The sequence below is a fragment of the Chelonoidis abingdonii genome, chromosome 2 (assembly GCF_003597395.2).
Source record: "Chelonoidis abingdonii isolate Lonesome George chromosome 2, CheloAbing_2.0, whole genome shotgun sequence".
NCBI classification, from domain to species: domain Eukaryota; kingdom Metazoa; phylum Chordata; order Testudines; family Testudinidae; genus Chelonoidis; species Chelonoidis abingdonii.
In genome coordinates, this window is record NC_133770.1 from 281,428,135 (window position 1) to 281,447,597 (window position 19,463).

Consider the following 19,463-nt stretch of genomic DNA (forward strand, 5'->3'; position numbering starts at 1 on the left):
GCAGGATCCACTGCTGGGCCAAGATGCCTTGTTAAAATGCAGCCAGAGAAACCAGACATGTAACATGCAACATTGGCATATCTTGGAAACCTCACAGTAAACAAGCACTGGCCATTATTATTCATAGCAGCTGTTTTGCACACCACAATTTAATCTACCAACAATAGAGTCAGGAGGTATGGTCTGTCACCAAGGGGGAGTGAGTCTGCTGGGATGTGAGGTGTACCTAGGTAGTGTGCGTAATCACAATTTTTTTGTTGCAACTGTCATAATAAAACTGCATTGTGTTTCTAAATATACATACCCAATAGCAATACGGGTACAACATGCATGAGGGTACAGTGACTAGATCATTAACAGCCACAAAGGCCAATGTATGATTCGTGTCATCTTCTTTTTGTAACCCAAAGCCAATGATAAATGCCAATGTGGCTTTTCTCTTTTGGGGGACTATCACTGTTGCCTTTGGTACTGCTGTAAACAAGCTGTTGTAACCAACACCTCTGCTCAGAAGAGTCCTGACTGCTCCCAGTCCATCATTATATGTCATTTCCAGGTTGTTTTGGAGGGTGTATTTGCCTCCACCACCCCCATTTCAAAATCATATGCATCTCTCAATGCATTGACTCATGGCTCTGCAAAGTGATGCTTAGCATGCTCTTACATAAGAACATAAGAATGACCATACTGGGTCAGACCAAAGGCCATCTAGCCCCGTATCCTGTCTTCTGACATTGGCCATTGCCAGATGCTCCAGAGGGAATAAACATAACATGCAATCATCACATCCCATCTTGTTCCACAACGTACTACAGATTCAGTATCAGATCATATCTTAGAACGAGAGAATTCACCAAATCTTCTAATTTGTAGCTAAATTAACATAAGAACATAAGAGCAAAAGATCAGCCATACTGGGTCAGACCAAAGGTCCATCTAGCCCAGTATCCTGTCTTCTGACAGTGGCCAATGTGAGCTGCGCCAGAGGGAATGAACCATTCCCCGTTGCTCATTCCCAGCTTCTGGCAAACAGAAACTAGGGACACCATTCCTCCCATCCTGGCTAATAGCCATTGATGGACTTATCCTCCATGAATTTATCTAGTTCTTTTTTGAACCCTGTTATAGTCTTGGCCTTCACAACATCCTCTGGCAAAGAGTTCCACAGATTGATTGTGTGTTGTGTGAAGAAATACTTCTTCTGTTTGACCTGCTGCCTATTAATTTCATTTGGTGACCCCTAGTTCTTATGTTATGAGAAGGAGTAAATAACACTTTCTTATTTACTTTCTCCACACCAGTCATAATTTTATAGACCTCTGTCATATTCTCCCTTTATTCGTCTCTTTTCTAAGCTGGAAAGTCTCAGTCTTATTAATCTCTCCTTATGCCCTTCTTGGCTGGCAGCACTACTACAAGATTATTCACCTAGCATACTTTGTGTGGTTCTTGTGCGAAGTAACTTGTACCAACAGTTACAAGATGTCAGTGGCTCTAGGTTTGTCTGGGGGCATTTATCTGACATGCTGCACAGACTGAGAAGCAAATACATCACAGAATGGGTATCACTTTGCCACCCCCAGTGTTCATATTGTCCCCATTCTTCTTTTTGTTGTGTTGATAGTTCTTGACACCTTACATCCCTATGAATAAGGAGTGGGTTAGGAGTACTGCTGTGAGCCAGAACATACCTATTGTGGTGTGGAGCTGACGCAATATATGTTGTATTGCAATCCTGTCCTACCAATGCAAATTGGGACTGATATCAAGGTTTATGTGCATTTGCAGTTTTGTGTGTCTCTATATTACACTGCTTTCCACCGACAGCATAAGCATCACAAGAGAGAAACTGCTTGTGCACAGCAAGCCTGTTTACTTTGTTATTATCAGGGCCTAGAAATCAGTTTGTCACAGAAAAACAGAATTTGTATTTTTACAGAGAATCTTTAGTTTTTACATTTTGTGAAAAAATAAAAACCCATACAGTAGAACCCGGTTTATCCGAGCCTCCATTATCCAGCCCTCTGTATTGACTGAACCACTCAGTGCCTGGGGCTGGCCACCCGTGCCCCAGCTGCTGTCAGCCCTGGGGCGGCTGGTGGTTCAGTTAATGTGGGGAGCCGGATAACAGAGGCTTGGATAAATGGGATTCTACTGTATATCAATAAAACATTGTGTTCAACTGATACTCAAGTGATGAGAAGGATCTCCCTCCTTTTGAACATGAGCTGGACTTGAATTTCACCTTTCGGATGTGTGAACTAAGTGATCGTTGATCTACACATAAAGGAATGTCCTTTTGATGTCTGTCTAATCTGGCACTCTAGGTGTCAGCCACCGAATCACACGCAGTCTGGCCTAGTGATTGGAGCAAGAGCCCATCCTACCACTTAGAGCTGAATCCACATGAGGGAAGTCCAAGAGCAAAGTCAGGATTGTCAGACTCCAAAGCCTAAGCTGAAGGTGTGACCGGAGTCACAGCCAGAAGGTGTAGCAGAGGGCTAGAGCTGGGTGTCAGAAACCAAAGCCTAAGCCAAAGAGTTAACTGGAGTTACAGTCAGAAGGCGGATGCAAGGGTCTGAGCCAGGAATCATAAATCAGGAAAAAGCTGGAAGCTAGACGCAGGCATAGGACCAGGCACAGCAGCAGGCTAGAAATGCCTAGAGCAAAAACTGGATTGCTGTTGCTACTGAGCTGAAGTATCAGCCTGCTGACTCCTTCAGCCAGTTAGGTGATGCGGTCAATCAGACAGCGTCTCTCGGGGCCAGCTGTGCTCATTAAGTTACCAGGAGAGGGGTTCTGCTACAGGCAAAGACCCAGACACTAGGTTTATATATTATGCGTGTTATCTGAGCACCTGTCGTTTCCCAACCATAGATGTCCTGCTGGTAAGGTGATTTTAGCCCACAGCACCAATTAATGTATCTCACTCATGAAATGGCTCTTGTGAGTGGAATTACATTCTTGCTTTTGAAGATCTCTAGAATTGCTCACATTCTCTTTAGAAGGCAGTTGCTTAGTTCTTGCTGGTTTGCTAGATTTGCCGGAATGTGGTTTTGCTATGTCACCAGGTGAGGGAACTAAGCTATTGTCCTTTGCTTGAGACAGATTATAAAGGTGTTGTATCAGGGGGGCCAGGAGGCTATGGCTTCCCACTTTTTACCAGCTGTAAGGGCGAACGATGGGGGGGAGGTGGAGAGGAGTGAGAAGGGAGCCAGGTGTTGGGGGGTGGTGTGAGGGCAGGGGTTCAGGAAGAAGTGGCAGCAGGGGGCTGGGCCACAGTTTGAGGACCTCCCCCCCCCACACACACTTTTAGGGACCTTCTGCAGCTCCTGTGTTGTGTACATGCTAGTTCTGTGGTCATTTAGCTCTGTCAGCTGTAAGATCCATGCTTGCTGGAGGTTATCTTAATGCAATCTCTTAGAACATACACCAGTCCTTGGTAATGTAATGATGCAAGTTCTGGCCCTTAGTTTCTGTGGTTTTCTTGCTTACATGAATGTCATGCCGTTGTTGAATGCCATGTCTGAAGTGCTTCCAGTGCTGGAAGTTGTGGGTGGGAGAGGTGAGATAGGTACTGTTACACTATCACGACTGCATTTGACCATGCCACACATCTCACTTATCATTCTGGTGTATTGTTTAAGGATAATAGGCTGATGGTGCCCTGAGCATAGAGCTGTGCTATCGACTCACATGAGTCACAAGCAGATCAGAAAGTGAACAGCATGGTCCTCGGTGCCTTACCTCTTTCTCTTTTTTTTCTGTGATAACTGCATCAGTGTACATGGTGAGCTCCTGTTCACTTGTGGGATGATCTGTAGAGAGAGACAAGTGCTTGTGTAGAGTGGCTGGCATTGTCTCTGTGGCACATAGCTGTCTGAAGCTTTATTCTTTTCTCCTTGCATGAGCCTCAGCAACTTCAGGATCACACATGTGGGCATGGCTTGTGGTCTGCATGACTGTATCGGCAGAAGCAGCTGGTGTTACATAAGTTATTTAGTCAATGTGCTATCATTATTGCTAGGGTGTGGGTCCTAGTGATTGACTGACTGCTCTTAGGATATGACTCAGGAGTGCAGGCACACATCCATTAGTTACATATCAAGCAATGACTGTGGTAGCTGTCTGGTGAAGTTGCTGTAGAGAGGCGTATGTGTGAAGCATACACTGTCTGAATAGTGTGTTCTATTGTGCTGGTTTTTACACGTGTTTCAAGTTGGTAACTTTTCTTGTGCTTACAGTTTCTGAAGGTCATGAGTTTTGCAACTGAGTGCAGAACAATGATGCTTTCTGTTGTGACAGAGCCTCTCCTGGAGCAATTTGCCGTGCTGAGTCCTAAATTTGTCCGCTAATGCAGCACTTGCATACTGCCAATTAGCACTGCTTTCCCTGGGCATGGGATGGCTATTTCTGGTTGGTTCCTTTGCCTCAAAGAGCAGGTACTAGGAGCACAGTCACTTGTTGCTTGACTGTTCTGTAGCTATGTGTGAGCCCTGCTGCTGACTCATAGACTCGTAGGTCAGAAGGGACCAATATGATCATCTAGTCTGACCTCCTGCACAAAACAGGCCACAGAACCCTACCCATCCACTTTTATAACAACCCCTAACCCATGACTGAGTTATTGAAGTCCTCAAAATTGTGGTTTGAAGACCTCAAGCTGCAGAGAATCCACCAGCAAGTGACCCATGCCCCACGCTGCAGAGGAAGGCGAAAAACCTCCAGGGCCCCTGCAATCCGCCCTGGAGGAAAATTCCTTCCCGACCCAAATAGGCGATCAGCTAAACCCTGAGCATGTGGGCAAGACTCACCAGCCAGCACCAGGAAAGAATTCTCTGCAGTAACTCAGATCCCATCCCATCCAACATCCCCTCACAGACCATTGAGCAGACTTATCTGCTGATAATCCAAGATCAGTTGCCCAAATTAAACTATCCCATCATATCAATCCCTCCATATACTTATCAAGCTTAGTCTTAAAGCCAGATAAGTCTTTGCCCCCACTACTTCCCTCGGAAGGCTGTTCCAGAACTTCACTCCCTAATGGTTAGAAACCTTCATCTAATTTCAAGTCTAAACTTCCTAATATCCAGTTTGTACCCATTTGTCCTTGTGCCTACATTAGTACTAAGCTTAAATAATTCCTCTTCCCTCCCTAACGTTAATCCCCCTGATATATTTATATAGAGCAAGCATATCCCCGGAGCCTTCTTTTGGCAGGCTAAACAAGCCAAGCTCTTGAGTCTCCTTTCATAAGGCAGTTTTCATTCCTCGGATCATCCTAGTAGCCTGTCTCTCGAACCTGTTCCAGTTGAATTCATCCTTCTAAACATGGACACCAGAACTGCACACACTATTCCAGTGGGGTCTAACCAGCGCCTTATATAACGGTACTAACACCTCCTTATCTTGCTGGAAATACCTCGCCTGATGCACCCTAAAACCGCATTTGCTTTTTTAACGGCCATATCGCATTGGCGGCTCATAGACATCCTGCTATCAACCAATACCCCAAGGTCCTTCTCCTCCTCTGTTGCTTCCAACTGATGCGTCCCCAATGATATCTAAAATTCTTATTATTAATCCTAAGTGCATGACCTTGCACTTTTCACTATTATATTTCATCCTATTACTATTACTCCGTTTACAAGGTGGTCCAGATCTTCCTGTAATATAGATTCCCGGTCCTTCTCCGTGTTAGCATACCCCCCAGCTTTGTGTCATCCGCAAACTTTATTAGCACATTCCCGCTCTTTGTGCCAAGGTCAGTAATAAAAAGGTTAAATAAGATTGGTCCCAAAACCGATCCTTGAGGACTCCACTAGTAACTCCTCCTTCCAGCCTGACAGTTCACCCTTCAGTACGACCCGCTGGAGTCTCCCCTTTAACCAGTTCCTTATCCACCTTACAACTTTCATATTCATCCCCATCTTTTTCCAATTTAACTAACAGTTCCCCATGTGGAACCGTGTCAAATGCTTACTGAAATCGAGGTAAATTAGATCTACCGCATTTCCTTTGTCTAAGTAATCTGTCACCTTCTCAAAGAAGGAGATCAGGTTGGTTTGGCACGATCTACCTTTAGTAAATCCATGTTGCAATTCGTCCCAATTACCATTGACCTCAATGTCCTTAACTACTTTCTCTTTAAATTTTTCCAAGACCTTACATACTACAGACGTCAAGCTAACAGGCCTATAGTTACCCGGATCACTTTTTTTCCCTTTCTTAAAAATAGGAACTACGTTAGCAATTCTCCAGTCGTACGGTACACCCCGTGTTGAGTTTACCGATTGATTAAAAATTCTCGCTAATGGGCTCGCAATTTCATGCGCCAGTTCCTTTAATATCCTTGGATGGAGATGTCCGGGCCCTCCGATTTTGTCCCATTAAGCTGTTCAAGTTTGGGCTCTACCTCAGATGCGGTAATATCCACCTCCATATCCTCATTCCGTTATCATCCCTCCATCATCCTAAACTCCTCACTAGTCTTATTAAAGACTGAGGCAAAGTACTTATTTAGATATTGGGCCATGCCTAGGTTATCCTTAACCTCCATTCCATCCTCAGTGTATAGCGGCCCCACTTCTTCTTTCTTTTTTTCTCTTATTTATGTGGCTGTAGAACCTTTTACTATTGGTTTTATTCCCTATTTTGCAAGGTCCAGTTCTACATGGCTTTTAGCCTTCCTCACTTTATCCCTACATGTTCTGACCTCACTAAGTAGCTTCCCTTGCTAATCCCGCCTCTTCTTCCACTCCTGTAAGCTTTCTGCGTTTTCCTAATCCCCTCTCTGAGATGCTGCTCATCCAGCTTGGCCTACAACCCTGCCCATGGTTTTTTCCCCTTTCTTGGATGCAGGCTTCCGACAGTTTCCTGCAGCTGCGACTTAAAGTAATTCCAGGCCTCCTCCGCATTTAGATCCCAAGTTTCCTCCGTCCAATCCACTTCCCTAACTAATTTCCTTAACTCTTTATAAATTAGCCCTTGAGAAGTCAAAACCTAATCCCAGATCTACCTTTGTTTTTATCCTTCCATCTAGTTTGAACTGAATCAGCTCATGATCACTCGAACCAAGGTTGTCCCCTACCACCATTTCTTCTACGAGGTCCTCACTGCTCACCAAAACCAAATCTTCTAAAATGGCATCCCCTCTTGTCGGTACTTCAACTACTTGGTGAAGAAATCCATCCGCTATCACATCCAGAAAAATCTGACCCCTATTATTCTTGCAAGCACTTGTCCTCCAAGTCTATATCTGGGAAGTTGAAGTCTCCCATGATCACACATTTCCCCTTAGGTGTTTACTTCGGTTAAAGACATTAAAGAGGTCTCTATCCATATCCAAATCAGATCCCGGCGGTCTGTAGCACACCCCAAGCACTATCTCAGGGGAGGCTCTAGTAGCTTTTTACCCAGTGTGATTTTTGCCCAGACAGACTCCTGTCTTATCCATTCCATCACTTCTTATTTCATTACAGTTAACCTCATCATTGATGTACAATGCTACTCCCCCCACCACCTTGCCTTTCTTCCTGTCTTTTCTAAACAGCACATAGCCTTCAATACCTGTACTCCAGTCATGAGTACTATTCCACCAGGTTTCTGTTATCCCTATATATCCGGTTTCACTTCCTGCACCAGTAGCTCCAGTTCCTCCATCTTGTTACCTAGGCTCCTCGCATTAGTGTACAGACATTTTATTTTTGGCGTTTGGCATCAGTGACATTCTTTACCCGTTGTGCACAGACCTTCTACCACCAGCATCACCTGTTAGTCTAGTTTCTACTCCGCTTTTCCTCCTTGGGTCAATTCTTCGGTCCACAAGCGTATCCCCTCTCAGTTTGTTTACTTCCCTCTCAGGTTAATTCTGGCGTGGAGATCTCCTGGACATCTCCCCAACCATCTCCCCCAACTTCCTAGTTTAAAGCTCTCTAATGAGGTCGGCGAGCCTCCATCCTAGAAGTCTATTTCCCTCCTTACTTAGGTGAAGTCCATCCCGAGAAAACAGTCGTCTGTCCGTAAGCTTTCCAACTGACCGTTACACTATCGCCTAGAACTTTCCTCCTATAGCACCAGCAATCGAGCCATCTTAATCGTGGGCAGAGATCTGTCACGCCTTCGTGCCCTGCTCTAGAACCACGCAGAATACACGAAGATCACCTAACCGCGATTTCCTGAGCGGCTTCCCCAGCGGCTATAGCCCCTTGAACAGTTCCAGCGATAACTAGCCGTATCATCGTCCCACATAAAGAACAAAACAACGCATGCTTTCCCGCTCTACCAGCTAGATTCTCTTTCAGCCTCAGTCCCACATCTGTACTTAGCACTCCGGCAGACAGACACCCTTTCTGTTTGTCCTGACAGCTTAAGTACAAGCTGCTATTCTCTCATAAAGGAGTCCCCAATCACGTAAGACTGCCGTTTCCTGGCGACAGTATGGACATCTGATCTCCGTCTATCCCCTGCACCCGGCTGGCCGCACACTCCAGATCCTCGATTCGTATTTGCCCTTCGCCAATCCCCTGGGCCTATACTGGGGCGCTCCAATTGACACCTTCCCTCACTTCTGCAGGAACTTAGCGCTCATCTCTTTCCCTTGCCCTCTCTCCTTCAGCGAGCACCGTCTCCATTTCTCAACCCAAGGCAACCTGTTGCCTGAGTTCGCATTTCTCGCCGCGCTGGCCCGCTTTTCCTCTGCCGGTTCTGCCCTATGTCACATCGCTCTACCGTCTCACGTTCCTCACCACCTCAAAGCGTCCTTCTCAAGACTTCTGTGGCCTGCTCCATCTGCACGTCTGAGCTATCCCCGGCTCCTCATGTCGTGCCCATGCAACTGCTCAAACCCCCCTCTAAACTCATCCAAGTTCCACCTGCATCTCCAGTCCCTACTTTCTCTCAGCAGCTCGTATCAGGTGGTCAGAACGGCATGCAGACAAACCAACTCCTTTCAGGGCCGCCCTCTCAGACCAAGGTACTATCCACAGCCTTCCACTCCGGTAATCCTCAGTGTGTCTCTTCTCGCTGCTCTCTGCTCAGTCATGGCCTTAGACCAGACTCCTGTGCCTGGCAGGTTCCACGCGACACACCCTACATCCACAGGCCCAATAAGCACTGGGCTGCGGCGCAGACTCTGCCGCCTGCCCCCTCCCTTATCTGGCTTGTTGGTTTCTCCGCCTTAGTCCCCCCTGCAACCTCCTCCTGGAAACTCCCACTGAAACTCCCCTGTTAGCAGCTCTGTTTGCTGGCTCCTGTGCTGCTGCAGCTGTCTTGGTCTGCTGTTGGTTTTTCCAGCCTTCTTCATATCCCACAGGCTGTGGTCACTATGTTCTCTTGGGATATGTCTACACAGGGATAAAAGGCCTGCAGCATGGCTGCGTCTGGCCCGGGTCAGCTGTCTTGGGTTTGTGGGACTAGGGCTGCGGGTCTAAAAGTTGCAATGTGAACATTCGGGCTTGGGCTGGAGCCTGAGCTCTGAGACCCTCCACCCCTGTAGGGATCCAAAGCTCAGGTCCCAGCCAGAGTCCGAATGGCTGCACAGCAGTTTTTCAACCCCAGAGCTCGAGTCTCCCAAACCTGAGTCACCTGACCTGGGGCAGACGTGGGGTTTTTATCCCTGTGTAGACATACCCTGGGTAGTAATTGTGGCTGGCCACCAAGAACAACTGTTGTCATGCCTTTCTTGCAGCAAGTATTTTCTGGCTTTAAGACTACATGGTTTTTCTACTATTTCTCTGCCTGGCTCATTGTCATGAGAGGCAACCTGCACCTCCCTGCGCACTCTCTGCCAAACTGGCTTTGCCCTTGATAGACCTGCTATTTCAGTGGATGAATTTGCCCTGCCTTCATGGACAGGCGAGTTTTTCTGGGGCTGTGTAGCCTTTTAAGTATTCTCACACAGCCCACTTCCACATAAGAGCCTGCTGCTGCACAGACATGGGTTGTTCAGCTCTTGAAATTGAGTGTTACACCTGGGGCTGCCAGGTGTCTGGTTTTCCACTGGAACGCCCGGTTGAAAAGGGACCCTCTGCTGACCGGGCCGTTAAAAGTTCAGTCAGCAGCGCAGTGAGGCTAAGGCAGGCTCCCTGCCTGTCCTGACTCTGCTCAGCTCCAAGAAGTGACCGGCATGTCCCTGCGGCCCCTAGGCACAGGTGCGATTAGGGAAGCTTTGCATGCTGCCCCTGCCGCAAGTGCTGCCTCCGCATCTCCCATTGGCCAGGAACCGTGGCCAATGGGAGATGTGAGGGCAGTGCCTCCAAGCACAGGCAGTGCACACCATGCAGAGCTGCCTGGCCGTGCCTCTACCGAGGGGCTGGACATGCTGGCTGCTTCTGAGAGCTGCATGGAGCCAGGGCAGGCAAGAAGCCTGCCTTAGCCCCACTGCGCCACCGATTGGGAGCCGCCTGAGATAAGCACAGCCCAATCAGAGCCTGCACCCCAATCCCGTCCCCCATCACCCCAGAACCCCTAATTTTTGGCCCCTCCCTGGAACCCATACCCCCAGCTGGAGACCACACCCTCTCCCGCATCCCTGTCCCAGCCCAGTGAAAGTGAGTGAGGGTGGGGGAGAGCAAGCAATGGAGGGAGAGGGGCTGGAGTGAGTGAGCGGCAGGGCCTCAGAGAAGGGCTGGGGCCTTGGGAAAGAGATGGGGCAGGTTGCAGGGCAAAGGTGTTCGATTTTGTGCAGTTAGAAAGTTGGGAACCCTAATTACACTGGGGGTCTCTCGCTGCTTTGTACCTCTTGGAACCAGGAGGGGATATGGTATAATGGCTTGACCTGGCTGATGCACCCAGTAACCTTCGTTGACAGGCCTCTGTTTTCTCTTTTGCAGCCCTGCTGCATTCATGGGTTTGTTTTGGACTAGTTGGTCTAGCATGGGAGGTAGAGCAAGGTTGGCTCAAGTGAAATGTTGTGTGTCTCCCTTCCACCTTTAGATATGCAACCTTTTGGTCCGTCTATCCCTGTTTGTAATTGGCTGGGGCAATAATCACATGGCACAGTGTTAAAAAATGAAAGAAAAAAATCTAAGTCTCTTTTTTTGGATTCTCAAAATGCTTTTCTTATGGTTGGGAGAGTGTGCCTCTCACTCCTCATACAGTGAGTGCCCTCACTTGCAGCCTCCAAAATTCTCTTCTTCCATCTTGCCCACGTGCAAATACTCTGAAGGGTAAGGATCACAACTCTTTGCCAGCCTGCAAAGCACATTGTTCACTGTTGGTGCTATGCAAATAAATAAGAAGCTGTGTTTCCTTATATATTAGCTTTTTGTATTATTTTGTTTGGTATTGTGCCCATTCATGATTGCAAACTCCTCAGCAGAGCCGGTTGGAAAATGCTAGGAAAACATGCAAAAATTTTCATGAAATTTCATCTCCATTTTTTGTAGAAATTTAATTATTTAGGAAATCTTCCAGCCAGCTATTTGGGGGCAGGGTCTTATTCTTTGGTGAATTTCCAATATCTTAAGTCTGGCCTAGTGGATAGAACACTGGATTGGGGCTCAGGAGACCTGGATTATATTTCTGATTTTGGCTTACTCAGAAACTTTGGGGAAGTCCCTTCACCTCTGTTTCACAGATTCCCAATCTGTAAAGCGGTGATAATGATACTTCTCTCGTCTGTAAAATGCTGTATAAGAGCTAGAGAGTAATAGTAGTAAGGTGTGTATGCATGCAACATTATCCTGGGTGCCATTAAAAAAACTTTACACTTAGAGTTGTTTAGTATGAGATATGGAGTTTTCTCTCTTCTGAGTAGAGGAATACGGTCTGTACAACAGCACAGGTAAATGTCTCTGTGCATTAATTGTCTAGATTTTAATGGTGACCATTGGATATATAAATAATTGCCATGGGGTTATGGTTCCGGATTGTTATAGCCTTTGGTTTAATGGGAGACTGGAGAAGATCTCATTAAATTCATATTATTGCACCTGCTCTCTTTGCTTTGGGTTGGGGGACTATGTTATAGAGAGTAACAAAGTTGTATTTATTTTTCTTTTCAGATAAAACGAGACAAACCAGAAAATATACCAGATCTAAAAGATTTAGTAAAAAAAAAATTCACTGCATTGGAAAGCAAAAACGATGACTCAGATTTGCAAAGAAATGAAAAATATATACATTTTATGGAACAGCTTAAAAGAATGAGAAAACAGTGTAAGTCTTCATTTTTTAAAATATTGGTTTCCTGGAAATATAATATGGTTCTATATATGCATAGCCTATGTTGGTTTATTACTAAAATGTTTTAAAATACAAACCAGCCAAACAGAGCTCAAACATTTACATGTATTCCTCATACAGGACTTATTTAAATGTATCATTTACATAGTTAAGTAAACAGCACAGTAAGTAACAACCTTATGATTTTATTTCATCTGTCATAGTGCTTGTCTTATTTGCATACATATGCAATGTGAAGCTTCTTTCACATCCCTTTTTTTTGGTTTGAAGGTGGTTTTTTTTTTCTTTTAAAGATACTCTTTTCTCTTAATTGGTGGGATCTCTGAGAAGGAGATCCTAGGTAAGCTGTTTTCATTTGTCATTTTAACAAATTGCCCCTATTTCACAACTTAGGATATGTTGCAATCCTAAAGAGACCTTTGCTTTAATTGTAGAACTATATTGCTGGAAAATGCTTATTGTGTGTGTTCTCAGGTTTACTGCTTCTACACACGCATGGTGTAACTGTGTAGCTTATTAAAACCTGTCTGGCTTAATTCATATTGATTCACCAAGTGGTAAAATTGTGAGTTATTGTGCTCGAGCTGTCAGAGAAGTTAGTAAGTTAGCAGGTCTAATGTTTATACAAGACAACAAAATTGTGTGTTTGGTTTTTTTATTGCACAGTGACTGTAATAGCTATTAAAAAATCATTCTGAGCAACCGTGCTGGGAAAATTCATGGGTCTTAAAATCATATGTATTGTTCTCACCTGTCCAATCATGATTACTCTTTAGAATCACATTGTTCTGGTTTCCATCCCTTGACCTCTGTCCCTGTGTCATTCTCCCACAACACACACACACACTTGGATTTCAACATAAACTGATAGCTCATGTATTGCGGGAATCATGGATTAATGATTTACACAACTGGAAGCTGAAATGCTGTGTGCTTTCATAAAGCAGTGTTTTTTTTTACGTACAATCTTGGTCGCTGATCCAAAGCCCACTGGAATCAGTGGAAAGACTCTCCTATTGACTCCTATGGGCTTTGGATCGGTCCCCTAGAAAGACTCATGGAGTGAGAGGATGATGATACTGAATTTTAGGTCTGATCCCTCAAGATTTGTCAGTAGAGATGAATGCTGTGCATCATTTGAAAATTGAGAACCCAAGTTCTCCAGTGGTGTGTGGCATTTGTTTCCCATCCTTATGGTTTACAAGATATTGAGCTTCAGAACGGTCATTGGTCTATCAGCCTAACTGTGTTCTTGGTACTGAATATAGCAAGATGCAGATCACAACCAGTATAACCTTCAATTCCTGCACAGTCATAAAACTACTGTTGCCCTGCCATTATGTTGTAATTGCAGATTTCCAGGTGTTTGTAATTCAGAAACTAAGAGCTTGATAATAGAAACTGGATTGTTTCCTTGCAGGTAATTGGCTGTAGGTTGCCTGCCCTAAATATATTTTATCTATGGGCAAGTGACCAAGTATTAACCAGTAGAATTATTAAACATCACCCAAATTAATCAAGCATAATAGGAATGTCTGCATTTTTTTAATAGGAGGGGAGTATTTTATTGTTGCTGATGCCTGAAACCCAGCTGATATTTCTCTTAATAGCCATTAGGATTTTTGTTTTGGTTGTTCCCCGAAGACAAATTGAGAGGGTGCCAGCAGAATGCGGAAGGTGATGTTGGATGGACCAGTATGATCTGTACATGGACTATTGATCAGTTATGCCAGTTTGAGAGCAGTCACACACATGTTGTTTTTGATCTGGTGTTCCATCACGTTTGAGCCTATCACAATGCTTAGAATAATCCTAAAAGTTGAATGGAAAAACGTTAGATGAACTTTACAAGCAAACTTGAGTACACTCTAATGATCCTACATTAAAATAAACACACTGGAATCTCTCTCTTGCTTGCTCTCTCTCTCTCTCTGTTATCAAAAGGAAAACATCTCTTTATGGCTGAGAATATAAGTGTATCAGAGATGGGAAATGCAAATTATACTCCACAAAGCAACCACAACTCTGCTGCCTTGTGCTCTTGTCCATACTATGCATATATCCATGCCATCTCTCATTCATGAACACCCTCCCTGAAATGAACTGTAAAGCCAATATTCCTTCTTGTTTCAGTGTCTCCTTTAGAACCACTTTTACCTTGAAGCCTACAGGACATTGCCAAATGATAATGGTTAGGTAGAGAGCTACCAGGGATTGTTCATATTCAATTGATATATAGAATTTATATAATTTAATTTAATAATGATTTGGAACCATCAAACTGTGCACTAGCTAATTGTGTAGCCATGCAATCTTATTCCTGATACCCTTGTCCTTCACCCTCCGTCTTTTCTATTGTTTGTTAGCCTCACATGTCACTTATCTTAGCCCCCCCATAAAAAAAACACCTGAGACTACAAGCACATGAGTTGAACTCATTGAGACTACTCATGTGCTTGAAGTTATTCACATGTCTAGATTTTGTAGGCTCGGAGGCTGAAAGTGTAAGTAAGCTCTTTGAGACAGAGACTGTGTTTGCATATGTGTTTGTACAGCACCTAGCACAATCAGGCCTTGATCCTGGGCACGACTGGATTATAATCAGTAAATATTAATAGTATGCTAATACATAAGATTGAACACCTATAGAATAGTATCAGAATCTAGCTACGTGCAGCTACCTGTGCATTGGTATCTAAGCCAGTGTGTCTATAGAAGGAATGAGCACATGAATGGGAGTCAAGAAATTCTGAAAAAACAACGAGGAGTCCTTGTGGCACCTTAGAGACTAACAAATTTATTTGGGCTTAAGCTTTCGTGGGCTAAAATCCACTTCATCAGATGCATGGAGTGCAGTAGAGAGGTATAAATACACAGCATATGAAAAGATGGGAGTTGCCTTACCAAATGGGGGGTCAGTGCTAACGATCCAATTCAATTAAGGTGGAAGCGGCTATATAATCCCAGCTCTGCTGCTGATTTGGGGCCTAATTAAAAAATCATTGAAGTAAGTGGCAATACTCCCATTGATTTCACTAGGATGTTAGATCAGGCCCATTGAGCACCGTGGACATATTAAGTATTGTTGTTAGAATTCTTTGAGGGGGTCAACAAGCTTATGAACAAGGGGGATCCAATGTATATAATATACTTAGATTTTCAGAAACCCTTTGACAAGGTTCCTCACCAAAGGCTCTTAAGCAAAGTGAGCTGAATGGGATAAGAGGGAAGGTCCTTTCATAGATTGGTAACTGGTTAAAAGATAAGAAACAGGGTAAGAATAAATAGTCAGTTTTCAGAATGGAGTAAAGTAAATAGTGGTCCCCCTCTCCCAAGGGTTCTGTACAGGGACCAGTCCTATTCAACATATTCATAAATGATCTGGAAAAAGGAGGTGGCAAGATTTGCAGATGATACAAAACTACTCAAGATAGTTAGGTTCCAGGCAGACTGCAAAGAGCTAAAAAAGGATCCCTCAAAACTGGGTGACTGGGCAATGGCAGATGAAATTCAGTGTTGATGAATGCAAAGTAATGCACATTGGAAAAAATAATCCCAACAATACATATAAAATGATTGGATCTAAATTAGCTGTTACCACTCAAGAAAGATCTTTGAGTCATTGTGGATAATTCTCGGAAAACATCCTCTCAATGTGCAGCAGGAGTCAAAAAATTTGGCTTCATTAAGAAAGGGATATATAGTAAGACAGAAAATATCATATTGCCACTATATAAATCCATGGTACGCCCACATCTTGAATACTGCATGCAGATGTGGTTGCCTCATCTCCAAAAAGATGTATTGGAATTGGAAAAAGTTCAGAAAAGGGCAACAAAAATGATTAGGGGTATGGAATGGCTGCCACATGAGGAGAGATTAATAAGACTGGGACTTTTCAGCTTGGAAAAAAGACAAATAAGGGAGGATATGATAGAGGTCTGTAAAATCATGACTGGTGTGGAGAAAGTAAATAAGAAAGTGTTATTTACTCCTTCTCATAACAATGAAATTAATAGGCAGCAGGTTTAAAACAAACAGAAGGAAGTATTTCTTCACACAACGCACAGTCAACCTGTGGAACTCTTTGGCAAAGGATGTTGTGAAGGCCAAGACTATAACAGGTTTCAAAAAAGAACTAGATAAATTCATGGAGGATAGGTCCATCAATGGCTATTAGCCAGGATGGGAGGAATGGTGTCCTTAGCCTCTGTTTGCCAGAATCTGGGAATGAGCAACGGGGAATGGTTCATTCCCTCTGGCGCAGCTCACATTGGCCACTGTCGGAAGATAGGATACTGGGCTAGATGGACCTTTGGTCTGACCCAGTATGGCTGTTCTTACGCTCTTATGTTAATTTAGCTACAAATTAGAAGATTTGGTGAATTCTCTCTTGTTCTAAGGTATGATCTGATACTGAACTGTAGTACGTTGTGTAAGTATTCTTTAACATGTACTTGTAATATAAATTACTACAAATGACTTTACATTTGCAAAAGGGTAATGTTAAGGTTGTGCATGCATCCTGAACTGCAGCTTCACTGCTGATTGCTTAGCCATGCAACTTGTTCAATACTTTCAGTACAGCTTTTGGTATGGAATTACCTAGAGTATAAAAAAGAAAGCAAGAAAAGCATAAAAAGGAGATGATTTCCGCTGGGTTTTCAAAAACTCCAGAACTATTTGGCTAGGCATCACTGGACCACAATGTAACATGCACTTCAGAAAATTCTCCTGTGAACCTTTGGAGCTGGTCAGATGGGTAAAACTTAATGCACCCTGCACAGCAGCAGAGGTGATATGGTGCCTCAGAGCAGGGTTCCTTCCTGCATATCTTACAGATTGCAGGTATTCTCCCTCAACTCCTTGTTCAGCACTGTGCAGCTAAGTTAGGCATGATGAACAGGTGCACAATGATGCATTCCTTAGCTGCACGTTGTATAAGCTTAATGAAAAATACTGTGCAAAATGTACTGCACGTGCATGAGAAGTGATTTTCAAAGACACCTAAGTCCCATTTTCAAAATTAACTTAGCTTCTTAAGAGAGACAAAAGTAGATATGGACCACCTTCTGATGATTTAAGGAATAAACTTTTGAGCTACACAGAGCTCTTCCTTAGGTCCTTTAGATTCTTAAGTCACTCAATCATGACTTAGTCTCCTAAGTCACTTAGGCATTTTTGAAAAATGCACCTGAAGTTAAATCCAAACCAACTGTAACTGGAGCACTGCTAAGCACTTCCTTCACTGAAGACTATTTCATCTTTCTATTCTTAGCTGCTTATGTTGTTGAGCAGTTTAAGAAGTGCAATTATTTCTTTTATTATGGCAAAATTACATTTTTTACTTTTCCCTCTTCTTCCCCTCCCCCCGCCCCCACTCTCATAAATGGCTGAGCTGTCAGTGTTCAAATGTTTAAAAGAAGTCACTTTTGGACACAGATGAATTTTGGAAAATGTACTAATTAAAGTGTGGAAATTTCAGGACATTCTAAATGACTGCAAATGAGGTTAGAAAGGAAACAACTCTACAGCCTTAACTATAGATATGGCTGACACTCCCAATATAATGCATAAGGGTCTCCGTTCTTCTGAGTGAGTGATTTGTCCCTGATTCAGTGAAATGCTTAAGCACATGCTTAGCTTTAAGCACATGAGTAGACACCTTGAAATAAATGGGACTACACATGTGCTTAAATGTTTGCTCAAATGGATTGAGCCCAAGGAGGCTATGTCATGGTTACTTTGGAATCATAACTTTGCATTTTGTCTCTTGTATGTTCTTAAAATCGCAACTACTGTATAATATTGCACTAAAAAAGCCTTTTCATTTGATGCCAGTGTATATCAAAAGCACCCTCTGGAATGTTATATGAGATTTTACCTTCCTTTAAGGAAGATAAAAATGAAGACTTTATTTAATTGAGAAGGTTAGTTTAATTCTGATAGTTCCTAGAAGGGCTAATCAGGAGGTATAATCTCTACCTCTGTGACCTATGTTACTCGTGTTATTAACGTTTATAAATCTAAGGTTATTTAGTGTCCCATTTACTGTTCAAAAGATGCCAAGTTTCATAGGTGTTTTATAGTAGCTGGTAGCATGCACTTTGGAATTCTAGCCACTACATTTCACACACGCACAAAACAAGAAAAAACTTCCGTACTCATTTTGTAGAAAACATTAAGACTGTAGTGAATGACAAAATACTGCTGGAGCTGCCAGCCAACTTAAGGAGTGCATTTGGAAAGATGGGAGAGATAAAATGTTGTTGATAGGGTAACAAATCATTTTTAGATGCACTATTGGTTTTGGCATTCTTTTCTCCTAGCAAAATAAGCAGTGGGATATAGTTTGGAATGTAGCAACATAGCATTTGTAATAAACCTCCTTGCCCTCTCCACAGACAGAAATCTGCTTCGGAAGCTTTGGAAGGAAAGAGTTGATATCAGAGTTGATATTTTGCTAAGATAGATTCATGACCAATATAAACAAAGAGGCTTTTTCAAAAGGTACAGTTTTAATGGTAGCTGTTCAAATAAAGATGCCAAAGAATAAAGTCGTCTGATGTTCTTATTTCCAAATCATGCATTTAGCAGGATTTGTAATTTAAATGTTTTTCTTTTAAATTCAATTTTGGATAGTAAAATAATGCTATGTAAGGAACTCCCTTTAGATTCATAAAACAGGAAGTAAATGGATTTGCCTCTGATCTGATAAGGAAACAAGCACTAACATGATATACTGCAGATTGACAAGTATCGCCTAAATAATCCTCACAACACTCTAGTGGGATAGGTAGATAACTGTTATTATCTCAATTTAGCCAAGAGAAACTTGAAGCACATGAGTAAAGCTGCTTGCCCAAAGCCATACAAGAACTCACTGGCAGACCTGGGATTGCAGTTGGGCAGTTCTTAACTTCTGCACCTGTGCTTATTTCTCTTCTTTTTAGTCTCAACCATTGTGGCATTCAAGCGGTTCAGAAAGAAAGTTGCAATTTTTTTTTAATGTTTATTCTTATAATGGGGAAAGTATTTTAATTAATTACACAGAGACCAATTATGGGACAGAGAATCCTGTAACACCTTATAGACTAACAGAAGTTTTGGAGCGTGAGTTTCGTGGGTGAATACTCACTTCGTCAGACACAGGTAGTGGAAATTTCCAGGGGTAGGTATATATATGCTAGCAAGCAAGCTAGAGATAACGAGGTTAGTTCAATCAGGGAGGATGGGGCCCTGTTCTAGCAGTAGAGGTGTGAAAACCAAGGGAG

The 19,463-nt window shown here is 43.3% G+C and overlaps 1 protein-coding gene across 4 annotated transcripts in view; it reads left to right on the forward strand.

Moving 5' to 3' along the window:
- The window catches only part of NSMCE2 (NSE2 SUMO ligase component of SMC5/6 complex), a 265,984-nt gene that overhangs the window by 68,706 nt on the left and 177,815 nt on the right, over nucleotides 1-19,463 (forward strand). For all 4 annotated transcript variants that reach the window (XM_075063236.1, XM_032783338.2, XM_032783336.2 and 1 more), the window contains exon 4: nucleotides 12,009-12,162. In XM_075063236.1, coding sequence (XP_074919337.1) covers nucleotides 12,009-12,162 — 154 coding nt within the window. The remainder of the gene's footprint in view (nucleotides 1-12,008; nucleotides 12,163-19,463) is intronic.